Here is a 12,775-nt window from a genome sequence, read left to right as displayed (position 1 = left end):
TCTTTTGCCTTCTGGGCCAAAGCACAGTCTGTTTTACTTAGTAGCATACACATAGCCCAAAACACCTGTCATAGAAAGGGAGGCAGAACAGAGTGGTCAGGGGTTTTTGGATGCAGGCCTCAACTGTTTTTTTCTGGCTTTGAAGTATTTACTCATGAGATCAGGATAAAACAATACATCTAAAAGCCATGTACCAATTCAAATAAGAACTGATTTGGATAGTTTATATAGGAGGTCAGATTATGTGATAACATTAGTCTTTTCTTGATTTATAATCTGTAAAGTGACCAGTATTCCTGAACAAGATGGAAAAGAACGTTTGTCAGAAAGGAATAATAAACTTGCAGAGAAACCATGCACAGGTAAGTTTAATTTGCGTGAAGATGATAGCTGCCTCAAGGTTGAAGGTTGTTCCATTATTAGTGTGGGAGCTAAGTAGAAAATCAGCAGGATCGTGTGTGTGGGTCATAAATAAACATAAAGCATTGTCTTCCAGGTCTCACTGTTGTTACCAGGAAAAGCCTCACAGTCTTCACTTGCTGTTGAAGCATAAAGAAGTGAAATATTTCTAGGTAAACAAATCACATATATTATTCTTGATGGATTACTTTTTGTCTTTTGCCCACAGACTAGAGGTTTCATTCATCTTTTCATAAATGTTTTCTTGCTTTTATGGAGATCACTGCTTCATTTTGTGATTTTTGAGGGGAGATGTTTTGATTTTTTAGAATCAGGTGGGTTGTGAGAGCAGAGATGGAAATACTGAAATCATCTCATTTTTGTTTCTTAGTGGGAGGCCCACAGGGAAGAGTAAAAACAAGTTTCCTCAGCCCAGACAAGTTCAGCAAGATAGTGTGAGGTGAGGGCTGAAACCTGTTCTGTGATCATCTGCAGGCCACGTACCTGATGATCATAGAGCACTTATTGTTAGTGCTGTACAAATCCCCCAGGAATCATCACACTGAAATGGCATAACAAACCACTTGGTGTTCAGTAGAACAAATTTACACTGGTGAATGGGGAAACTCTTTGAGAAATATTATTATGGGAATTCTCACATCCGTGAAGCAACAATGAAAAAAAAAAAAAAGTTTCTTGTATATAGCTCTTTTTTTTTTTTTTTTGATTGATGGTGGCTTAGCTATAATCCTTTATCAGAAGGGACTGACATAAGCCATGACTGCACCGTTAAGACAATGGTCTTACACAGCTGCCTGAAGATCACCCACGTCTGCTCCCTCCCACCCCCCGCCTCACAGACAGACATACACCTGCAGGCCAGGGTCTGACCCTTGCTTCTTCCCTGGATCCCATCTGATTCTCCTGCCAGTGAGTCTCGGCAGCATTTTCGTCCTGCCTCCAGCCACCCCTCCACTTGAAAGTGGAGCCCTCACCGTGGTGCTGCCTTCACTTCCTGGTGTTCCGGGCTAAGTTTAGCTCACGAGAGGCTGCTGTATTACAAACAGGTAAGATGGAGCTGGGGCTCACCGTAGTCGTTAAGGGTGAAGCCAAGGTCACTGACAAACAGCAGGAAATCACCAGCTGAAGGCACAAGCTCTGTTAATATAAGAGCTCTGCAACATTTGGGAATGTACTGGTTATACTCACAGAGGATGGATGGATGGATGGATAGATGGATGGACGGACATGTTCCCCAGAATAAGCACAGCAGTCCAGCTTCCCTTGCCACTCATGCCTTCACAGCCTCTGCAGAGGACCCCTAACTCCTACCATCAGAAAGCCTACTAAAAAGTAATTACAAGCTAATATTTGCACACTCTGACAACTGAGGTTTACATTTTGAAGTACACACTTATTTTTCTCCACTCATCCGCTGAGCTGTGGTTATACAAGTCTCTCTCTACTTTGTTTTTCATTAGACATTTATCCCTCAAGTTAAGAAGGCAGACAGAGTAAATAGTAAACACTTATCCCTCAAGTTAAGAAGGCAAACAAAGTAAATAATAAACAATTATGTATGTACTGCACAGAACTGGTAGAAATTATTGGGTTTTAAGTAATGATTTAATCGGTTGGCTTTTAAGAGACAATTACTTAAAGATTTGGAATCTTTATTATTACAAATGTCCCTTTTCCTTGAAGATTCAGTCACGGGGAAAATGAGTATAGAAGAATCCATTATTCCCTCCTTCCCTGGGGCTGCAATTATAAAGTTAGTCCAGATAGTACCTATTACCTGCCTGCTTCCTGTTATTTTTGGAATGATCTTAAACAGGGTGAAAGTGCTTATTCAGAGTGTGGGAATAGGAAGGTTTTATTTCACCTCTCCGAATATAAACTCTGTATTGAGCCGGTATTTTACATGACAAGCTAAGGACCGAAGTCCATTGAATTTTATGTGAATCTTACAAAAATGTCAAACAAATTTGGAAGAGACCCTGAAATAACAAGAATATACATCCTGTGGGGACCTGGAGGAGATATTACATTATCATTCTTAGCAAATGCTGTACACCATGTGGTAGTGCTTGCAAACACCACTTTTTTTCATTTTCTTACCCTCACAAAGTATTTACTGTTCACACACCGTTAAGTGTGTTAGGTCTGTATTAGGCTCAGACTATAAATAATCACATTGCTTATACCTTGAAAGATTGATTGTTTGAGATTTCTTATGGAATAAAACTTGTTACATCGAAGCAACACGTTCATCCATTCACCAGCCAAAATTGTGTAACTTTCTCCTCAACCTTGCTGATGCAAAGAGATCACACTTACACTATATTGAAAGTCTGTCTGTGTTTTCCTTTTTCCTACTGATATAAAGCACTGTAAGAGACAACTTTAGCTTCCAATCAGAGAGACAGGGTAGCATAAAGACTAGCAATCTGGGTAAAATTGAATGTAGACCTAGTTTTACAGATTTTGCTCTTACTCAATAAAATATATGCAACCATTTTGACTTCCCTCTATTATTATTTTCCTTTCTTCATGTATACATCTCTCTCATGGCTACATATTTGCCCTTCATTCTCATTTGTTTGATTTTCCCCTGGTTATTTTCAATAGAAAAACATCTCCGAAAGATGTCAAGAGCTCATTTTGTGCCTTGGAAGCTCAAAATCAGTGTGACTAATTAAGGCTTCCTCAACTTACAGTAGTAGGTAATACAGTTGTCTACTATTTCACACATAGCTTGGGATTCTTCTCAGAATGAGTGCGTGATGTAAAAGACAGGAAAATCAGCTCATCTAGGCCTATACCTGAACAGAATTTTCTTTGAAAAGATATGGTAGTTGCATCCAGGTTATGAAGTGGAAGTTTTAAACCCTGAAAATTTAATGTGCAGCCACATTAAAGGTGTCTGCAGAGTCTGGAAATTCTCATTTGAATGACGTTAATTTATTTCATGAGCCTACAGAAGTCATATGACTCGTACAAATGCAAAACCACTGTAAGATTAAAACTGGACTTTCAATACATTTACAATCTTTTTGTTGGTCATAAATACATATGTGTTTATATCCATCATTGAGACACCACTGTTTTACTGCTATTCCTATTGTGTGCCAGTGTTGGAGAAGAATCATGCTGTACTCAGTAGGGTAAAAATACAGAAAAAACAGAGATTATCCTTTTTCCAAAGAGCTTATAACCTGAGACGAGCATTTTTTTCTAGTTGAAGAATAGCTACTTTTCAACATACAAGAAGGTTTTTTTTTTTAAAAAAAATCAAATCAATGGATCACACTCTCTTTTTCCTCTTCTTTTTGAGAGGTGATCATTTTTCTTGATATGCACTCAAAGATAATGTGTCAAGTCTGCTTTAAAATACTGGAAAGCGTCATGTCTTTACTTCGAGGTGAAGGAAGTCTTGTACAAGCACACAGGATTTGCTAAACCCCTGTATTTTTGTAAACTGGCAGGCTCCCTCACCAGCCAGGGAAAAAAAAAATCCGGTACCACACCCAAGCCTCTTTAAGGCCCTTCCCTCAGGCACAGTGTATTATCTGAAATGCAAACTTTACTAAGCAGCACAACACGAGGTTATTTCCCCTGACTAAAGCTACCCCCAAGGGCCTCTATAACCAAGAGTCAACGGATGCAGCTGAGTTTCGTGGTCCTTAGCAGGACTCACTCGATGCCTTCCCTTTTGGTCAAATGACGGCTCAGGACCGGCTGGTTCTGGTTCCAGTGCTCCTCTCCCACCTCCTCAGGCTCAAAAGGGCAGCCTCAGTTATTTGCCTCCTCTTTGCAGTGTTTCACTTTTTTTTTTTTAACTCAATCTTGTGTTTCCATAGATAACATCCATTGACATTTTCTCACTGCCTGACAATATAGATAAGAAATTTTCTATACCTATTATTATCTTTTGCTGCTCAGCTCATGGTTCCTTTAGCAGTAACAGGGTGTCTCTCTATAACAATTTACTCTGCTGGAACTCAGTGTACAATTTTGCAGCTTTGTTCTATCAAAATCTTCTCCTTTATATGTGTTGTTGGTCTGGTTAGTATCAAACTGATTCATGAAAGCCAATGCAATTATTTCTATTGCCTTTCCTGAGGATTGGACCAGGTCCCAAATGAATTCCTATAAAAAGATTACCAGAATCTCTTAGTCGGAGAGTATTAGTAGAATTCTGCTGGAGCATTTATTGAGCATGAAATGTGGATTTCCACATGAGCACAGCTGAATTAAAATGCAGTAGGAATATTTTTTGTTTCTATTGCTAATAATGCTCCTACTGATCCTGCTTGTAACATTTCCAATCATTCTAAACTTTCTTTCAACAAAGTTAAGTGACCAATACAGAGTGCTGGCATTGCACCATAGCTGTAAATTAAAACCTCAAAGTTATGAAATCCAGCAAAGGGTTCATGCATCTATCTAATGTTCTGCCAGAATAAGGTTTCTGAATGGCAAGTAGGTATTAAAATTTATTGCTATGGGGTTAAATTCATTCCTGATTAAATTTCATTGAAGTCACTTTTACCTGGCTTGCCAAATAAATTATACTGATTTAATTCATCCACTCTTAATACTGCTGAGTATCAATTATTAAACACTGAATAGAAGTAATTTTGTTATCTCCTGAATATCCTACTATCAACTTAAGTAATGTGGATAGGCTGTGACTGTATTAAACCCTTCAGACTCCAGGAATAGCTTCTGTGAAAAAAAAAAAAAAAAAAAAGCTGTTCTACAAGCAGTGAAAAGATGAAACCCGGATTCTTCTGCACTCTATTAGTTGTCCCCTGACCACCTTTCACATCAGTAACCAGAGCTGTCTCTATATCTCTGTGACACCATCACTGGGCCCATATTGTGGCTAATGTGAAACTCTGCACACACGCAGAACATCTAACAGTTCAATTTTAGATGTTTTTCCATTTTAGGGAGCACTAATTTGAGTACCTCTCTTGTATCTCACCATTGAATTTTACAAAGATTGAAGGAATATATGAAAACTATTTTTCCATAAGCCTTGCTTCTATAGAAGCTCACGAAAAAACCCTCCCAGATTACTGATGTAGAGGGAAAATGAACTTAATTCTTATTTTCCATGAGTGCAGAGCAAAGAGAGACTTTGTTGCTGCAGGGACCCCCTCCGCTCAAAGTTGATGTAGTTGTTACTGTAACTGACGTGTTAGCCTCTTCTAAGGTTGTCTGCAGGTATGATTGATGCCAGGCACACGTGATTCAATATGAAGTCTTGTGCGAAATTATTTCTATCCATAGCAGAGGGACAGACAGAACCATTTCTTTCCATGGTGTCCATGCATGATTTGGGAAAAATTAGTTCAGTGCTAACTGAATTTGGCTTACACTGCAACATTGTTGTGTCTGTCAGGGAATTCATTGCATGCAAACATAAAAAAAAAATTGTGGACTTCAATGCAAAGATAAAAGTTCACCACATCTCCAATCAGCAACAAAATCACATAAAGCAAATTATAATTTTAAGCATACTAAGAAAAAAAAAAAAGTAGTTAACCTGTCCTTAGAGATCTCTTAGAACGTGAGATGAGAACCTTTTCAGAAGGGATACTTTGGAGGTAGAATAATGTTTAAGTAGAACACCTACACCAGTTAAGCTTTTGACACCAGTATTAAAATATTGATTCATAAGGCCTAAGCCATGTTTGTTTTCACAAACAGTGCAGATATGAAAACTGAGGAGATGAGTAAGTTATCTCCAGTTAAACTGAAATCCTGCCATCACTCACAAGGTAGCTGCTGCAGCACCATAAGACCAAAAGCTTGCATGTTCCTTTTTGTAATACACGGTATACAGACCAGGGAACTTTGGACTGGTACTGGTTTTTTTTAATTGGTGTTTCTCCTTTACACTTTGTGGCTAATATTTTCCTATTATCAAGGTCTTGCATATTTTCAGCACCCACCCAACTCTGTGGTATTATATGTATTTTTTAAAGGTCTGAGTGACAAGTACATTGATATAAGTGAATCATCATTTTGCAGGCATAAAATTTTATCAGATTGGTTTTCAAGTAGATTTATGCACTTAAGACAGTGCATCTGCCATACAAGATTAGCTCATGGAAGATAGGACATTTGTTCTAATAGCAAGTGATAGAATTTTATACTTTAAACATGTGAAGCAAACTAGATAGTAAATGAGCATCTTGTTAAGTAGTTCCTGCTCATCAGATAAAGTAAACAAAACTGAACTAAAAGGATATAATTGTGCAAGATTAGGCCAAGTTTCCATTCACTGCTAGTGTCCAGGACAACATTTGGCTCGAGGATACACAAAATATAACCAGATGACAAAGCAAGGCAAACAAAATAAAAGAACATCTGAAGTGCGTTATTTCCTGTGATTACAGGATGAATTAGCAATATCAGCGATGGGATTCTTCAGTCTGCAGTACATGAGAATTAACTAAGAGATAAAGAAGGACTTGAGAATTTCATGTAGAATTACCCCTTTAAGGTGATTTTCTGGGGGGGAAGAAAACAAAGAGTTTAGTCAAAGACCAAAGTATAGCATCGGTCTGAATGAAGCCACATTTCTTATTCGTGTAATGGTACTCCCTGTCACACTTAATAATACCGTAAATCTTTTTCCAGCCTGACATATCCCAGCTTTACAGATTCAGTTCTGAGTCTCACGTGCAAAGGAATATGACTCAGGAAGACCCTGCAGGTAGCAGGTTTCCAAGAGAGGTGAGTTTAAAGTGTTTCCCCCACTCAGTGGCCATGCCATCCCCGCCATCAGGATGCCTGTAGTTCGCCCCTTTTGCATCACACAGAAGTAACCGAATCTCGGGCTGCCTGCAGACCGCAGAGGGCTGCACAGCCTTGCCATGTGGATGCACGGCAATGTTCCATGCGCCGTGGTATGGAGGGGCAGCAGACTGTGCTCACCACCAGTAAAGCTGTAGCCAAAATGAGCCTAACAAACACCACGTAGCTGAGATTTCCCTTTCAGGATACCCCAATGACTTGCGCAGACCCCATGTGTGAGTCTGCACTTCAAATAAAATGGATACATATTCACTGAGTTTGCCACGGCCCCAATTAATATAGGAATATCAAACGGTAATTCTTCTGGATGTCTTCTGGAACTTGGAATTTATTCTTCTGCTGGAAGTGTCTGTTGTGTTTTCCATGTGTTAGGCAATTTCCCATCCCCATTCCCTCAGGACAGTTGTTGGTTGTTGGTTTTTTTTAGGTCAGTAACCAGAAAGGGCAAAAAATAAGCCTCTGAGAGACTAGCGTATGGAGTTTTCTTGACAACATATTCAGTCTGTTCTGCCCGGCATATATAGTTGGGTTTCCCAAAGCCAGGTCCCAAAAATTTCAAAGTGCAGAACACAAAACAAAATCAGAGTAATTGTAAAATAATGCTTAGAGTTTAACAAGCTGCCTTCCCAACAAACCAACTACAATTATGCCTCCTACAATCATACATGTGTCAGCATCTGTTTTTAATTTAAGATCCACATGAAGAGCTCAGTAGTGGAATGTCCCGGTCGGATTTGTATTACGAATGACTTTATCCAGAAAAGTGAGGGACTTTTCAAACTGTACTCGCCTTGCTTTGATTCGCACTTGTGGATGCTTGTGTAATGTTTCTTAAAAATATTTTTGAGAATCTAAGTGTTTTTTTTTCCTACTGAGGCAATAGAAAATGATCCGGCTGGTGTTACTGGAAGCTTGACTGCATCCCTATGTTCAGTAAATATACCTCACCACAAATGTATTGGTGAAGACACAGTTTATGGTAGTAGCCAGGATCCATGACAAGCTTTTTAAAGTGCTTGCTAAATTGATGTGTACAATCATATACAACAGAATGCTGTCACTACATATATATGTGACTCACTATAATATGCTTTAGCACAGGCACGTGCATCATATTCAATCGAGTCATAATGACAGCCTTCTGTTTTGCCTCTTCCTTGTGTCTGTAACTCCCGTTAATTTATCCTGTCAGTCACCTGTAACAATTAAAGGTAGATTGAGTCACTAACACGAAGATTCCCATACCTTGTAGAACTTTTATATAGATTTAAAATATTTACTGTGATCATGTTTAAGTATTCTTGTCATCTACACAAGTCTCTAAACTGTTTGAATCCTGCTAAGTTTTTGGCCTGGATCATTTTTTTCACAGTGAATTTTACAGTCTAATTCTGTGCTGAACGAAAATTATTTACTTTTATCAGTTTAAAATTTGCCTCCTTTCGATTTCAAGGAATTTCCTCTTTTACTATGAGGGAAAGAACAATGGCTATTTATGAGCCATTCCCTAGTATACACTTCAGTCATGTCTCATTTTATGCATCTCCTCTAGAAGACAAATTCTTAATGCTTTAATCTTTCTTCATGTAAGAAATTTCCCATGCCCCTGATTCTCATTACTCACCTCACCCTATATCAACAACATACTTCATAGACCTACAAGAAGTGAATGCCCATCTCTGCTGTGATCATATCTCATTTTTTTTTATTTGCATTCAGTGGAAAAAACAACTGATCGGGGATTTTCAGTGAGCGCTTAACAGTGGCTACAGCTACCATGCTCTTGGCAACCATGCTTGAATTTGAACTCCTGCTCTTGCAGACCCTGTGGTTCAAGGTGGTTCCCCTCCTTGCAGAGACTGTTTGGTCACCGCAGACGAGAAGCAGCCTGAGAGCCAGTAGGGAGGCCATAGGATGACAGGGGAATTTGCGATTACACCCAAAATATTTTGGGAAGTATAGACATAGCTAAAGTAACTGAAATATTTTATTCTTTATTGTAACAGTAAATTACATACTTGTGAGGAACGCAAACGGCTTATGTAAAACTGTCCAAATAGGCAACTTTTCCAGATCGAATTCCCATTACATTACCTATTCATCTAACTTTGCTAGATCCTGTTGAAATTGTGTAAGGTCTTGACTAACATAAATCACTAACTCACATGCAAATCTCGTTGTTCTGCAGACTGATCCATTCTCAAAGAAATAATAAATATATTTAACACACTCATTCATACTGTGGAAAATTGGAGACACGTGCTATTTACCATATGTACAAAATGATCATTTATTAATACTCTTCACTTTCTGACTCCTAAATTGGCTTCTGATCTAGATGGTGTCATTTTAAACAAAAACAGACATGTATTTATTGGCTGCAATTCTTTTGATCTAGTCAGTTCATTTATCAGCTGGAAAAGTGCTTAGTGACATTGATAATATCTATATTTTAAGACATAACACCCACACTGCATAGTGTGGTATAACATCTGGAATTATGCTGTTTTTTTCCTAGACGGTGTCTTGCTTAACTTTCATTTAAAAAGAAACGATATTGAAATAGACTGAATGTTTTTTAACTAAAAGAACTTTAAAACTAATAAAAAGCTGGGTAACTTTGCTTCAAGAAGAAATAACATCATTTGAAAGACTTTCTGCTTAGCTAAAAGAAAATTTTGAATATTTTATTGTTTCCTACTGCTACAAAACACCCCAGTAGTGCTGGGGCTGGGACTGCTGAAAAAAACAGGATTACCAGTGATGCTGCCGGCTGGATTAAGACTGGTTGTCTTAGTTCAATTCTTAATGAACATGCCTTAAAGTAATATATAATCTCATTGGGCAGGAAGGAAATGAACGCTCATAGTATTTACCAGAAGTGACCTGGTTAGTCATTCCTCAGTTCGAGCTGCTGGAGCCAGACTGATGAGGTTCTCTGATGGTGCCTTAATTGCTGCTGAATGGATAACGTTTAGTTCTAGGCTGCTTTGCTACCAAACGAATACCTTTCATGAACCTTGCATTCACTTACAAATAGCACTGAGGTATAGCTAGGGCTTGAGGATAAAGCTTGAACACCTTTTCCTAAAACATTTACATAGGTCTCAGAGTTAAGGAAAGGCAAGGAATGATCACAGTGTATTTATGACTCTCTCAATATACTGCTGTAATACGGAATAATTGCACTTCTGTATGGAATTGTTGTTCTTGGGGTTTTTTTTCCTCAGGTCTTCATATGATATAACCCACACTTTAAATGAAAAAGAATAGCAGCCTTCCACGTTCACTGTTAATGCCATGGAAAGACTACATAGTGTATCATCTCCTACACTGGGCTTAAATCATCTTTGTATTTTTACAATTATAATTTATTTTCTTTTTTTAAATACTAATTTTGAAATCTTGAAAACAATGTTACATTTGAATATCAAGCAAATGAAATGTAGGCTATATCTGCGGAGGCCACAGTCACTGAAAATCGCAAAGGATAACAATAAATATGAATGTAAAACTCAACATGAAAAAATGATTATTTAATAAGCAGCTGGTGATCTGTGTAAAAAGCATGAATAGGAAGGATAAAAGAAACATCTTTGCAATAGGACAGTCAGGTGTGAAATAAGAAATTCCACTACTTGAAAGAAAAAAGGTGCTAAATTCACATTATAACATTTACAGGAGATTTTAACATTTTCAAAAAGGGATCTAAGTAATTTTGGAGGCTCGAAAGAGTGCCGTTTCCAAGGTAAAGCTGTTGGAGGCAGACTGACAGGACACTGAGAGAGTTGTAGTGCTACAGTGTCTTAAGTTACTTCACTAAAGCACTAAAGCACACTTCAGCACATGCTGGAATCAGGTTTTGAATTTAGAAATGTGTCACCCTGGCTGTGTAATATTAAATCATAATGTATGATAGCAATTCTTCACTTTTGTATCTTTGACCCATATCAAGAGACTGGGACAGATAAGGATCAACATAACTTCTGTCAAACTTCTGCTGTAGAGAACATTTGGGTCACTAAAGGTCAACAGGACACCAGCATCAATTAGAAATTTTTGTTTCCAATTCTATTTTAATCTTAGCACCATATGAAAGACATTATACAGATCCTGAGTTTGTACAGCTGCATGTGCTGTTCTGTACAAATTATTTAGAAATATGCAAATAACATAAGGAAACAATTTGCACATTTGCATACAATTTGTATACGAACACAAACTTTGGTTTATGTTTAACACACCCTGCCTCTGGCGGTGACCAGGAAGGATGTGGAGTGGCAGATAGTGACAGTTTTGGCGTGTGGGCCAGGATGAGACAATAGTTAGGTGGCAGTTACAAAACCAGGGTATGTGTGTTTGTAGGGATGTGCGGCTACGCGGTAGGATATCAGAGGACACCTGGGGCATGCAGGTGGCTGGAAGAGGCTGGATTTCTGGTGTTGTCAAGACTGGGTAAAAAGATGCTAAATAATTAAAGGTCTTGAAGATGGAGACATCCCACTTGAGAAGTATTAATGGGCCTGTCTGCCTAGCAGCTCCCGAGCATGCAGGTGAATGCAGGTATCCGGGGAATTGCTGGGCTGGAGGATGTAGAAGCAACTAAGTCTGTCAGAGCTGGAGCTCAGCAGGGAGCACTGATAGGGCCTGTGAACACGGGTCTCTCTCCCATCCCCCTCTGCCACCAAAGCTAAGTCTTCTCTGCTTGCCCTTCTCTCTCTGACCCAGCAAGGGGAGTAGCTGTAGGGATGTTCCTTGACTACCTGATCCCTTGGCACTGCAACAGCACTTGCAGGCTGACACTTGGTTTTAGATGGTGCCTACAGCAATGTGCCAATGAAGCCAAATCGAGACCTCCATGGAGCCTAATGCTTTGACATTTTGCTGCTTAACACTGCCACTGGCAATGATGATTAATATAGTTTGCATTTACCTGCAGCCAGCTCATTTGATCCCAGCCACTAGTTGGTCACTGGATTATAATGGCTACTGGTCACCGACAAACCAGGTCAATTGGAGCTCTTTCAGATTGAGAAAAAACTTGTCTTTCATATCAAAGCCTTCCAAACTCTGTGCCTGTGGTGGTACTCAAATATGGAAATGGCATCTTAAGAGTGTGTTTAAATCAGCATACCCTTCAGTGAACTTAGGCCAACCCAGAACACTACATTGTCATTGATGTAACCGTTTTGAGTAATCTTAAATATGCTTACTTATATACGTGCACATATGGCTGCAGAAGTTTAGCATATTTTAAGCTTGGAGTGTGCATAATGATGTAGAAATGAGGGTTACACTTCAAATGCCAAAACTGCACCCGACTGTAGGATCGGACACACGGCAGGGTCGGTAGCAGGAGGTTGGATGCGGACACTCCTAGCATCGGCCACAGCACAGCGAGGACAGGCATGTCTCCCTGCCGGGGGGCAGGTGAGGCGTAAAGGCGTTCCCCCGGGCCGGCCCTGCTCTCCGCGGGGCCGAGCACGACGCTACCGGAGATCTCCCAAAGGGCAGCGCCGCAGCGGCTGTTCCCTCACCGCCT

The 12,775-nt window shown here is 39.3% G+C and overlaps 1 protein-coding gene across 1 annotated transcript in view; it reads left to right on the top strand.

The window, feature by feature from the left end:
• Window positions 1-11,780: 11,780 nt before the first annotated feature.
• The window catches only part of HBS1L (HBS1-like translational GTPase), a 64,110-nt gene continuing 63,115 nt past the window's right edge, over window positions 11,781-12,775 (top strand). Inside the window, exon 1 of the mRNA XM_009882326.1 lies at window positions 11,781-11,892. Coding sequence (XP_009880628.1) covers window positions 11,781-11,892 — 112 coding nt within the window. The remainder of the gene's footprint in view (window positions 11,893-12,775) is intronic.

Source organism: Charadrius vociferus, unplaced genomic scaffold, assembly GCF_000708025.1.
Source record: "Charadrius vociferus isolate BGI_N301 unplaced genomic scaffold, ASM70802v2 scaffold13, whole genome shotgun sequence".
Taxonomy (NCBI): domain Eukaryota; kingdom Metazoa; phylum Chordata; class Aves; order Charadriiformes; family Charadriidae; genus Charadrius; species Charadrius vociferus.
This window is presented reverse-complemented; position numbering and strand designations above follow the sequence as displayed.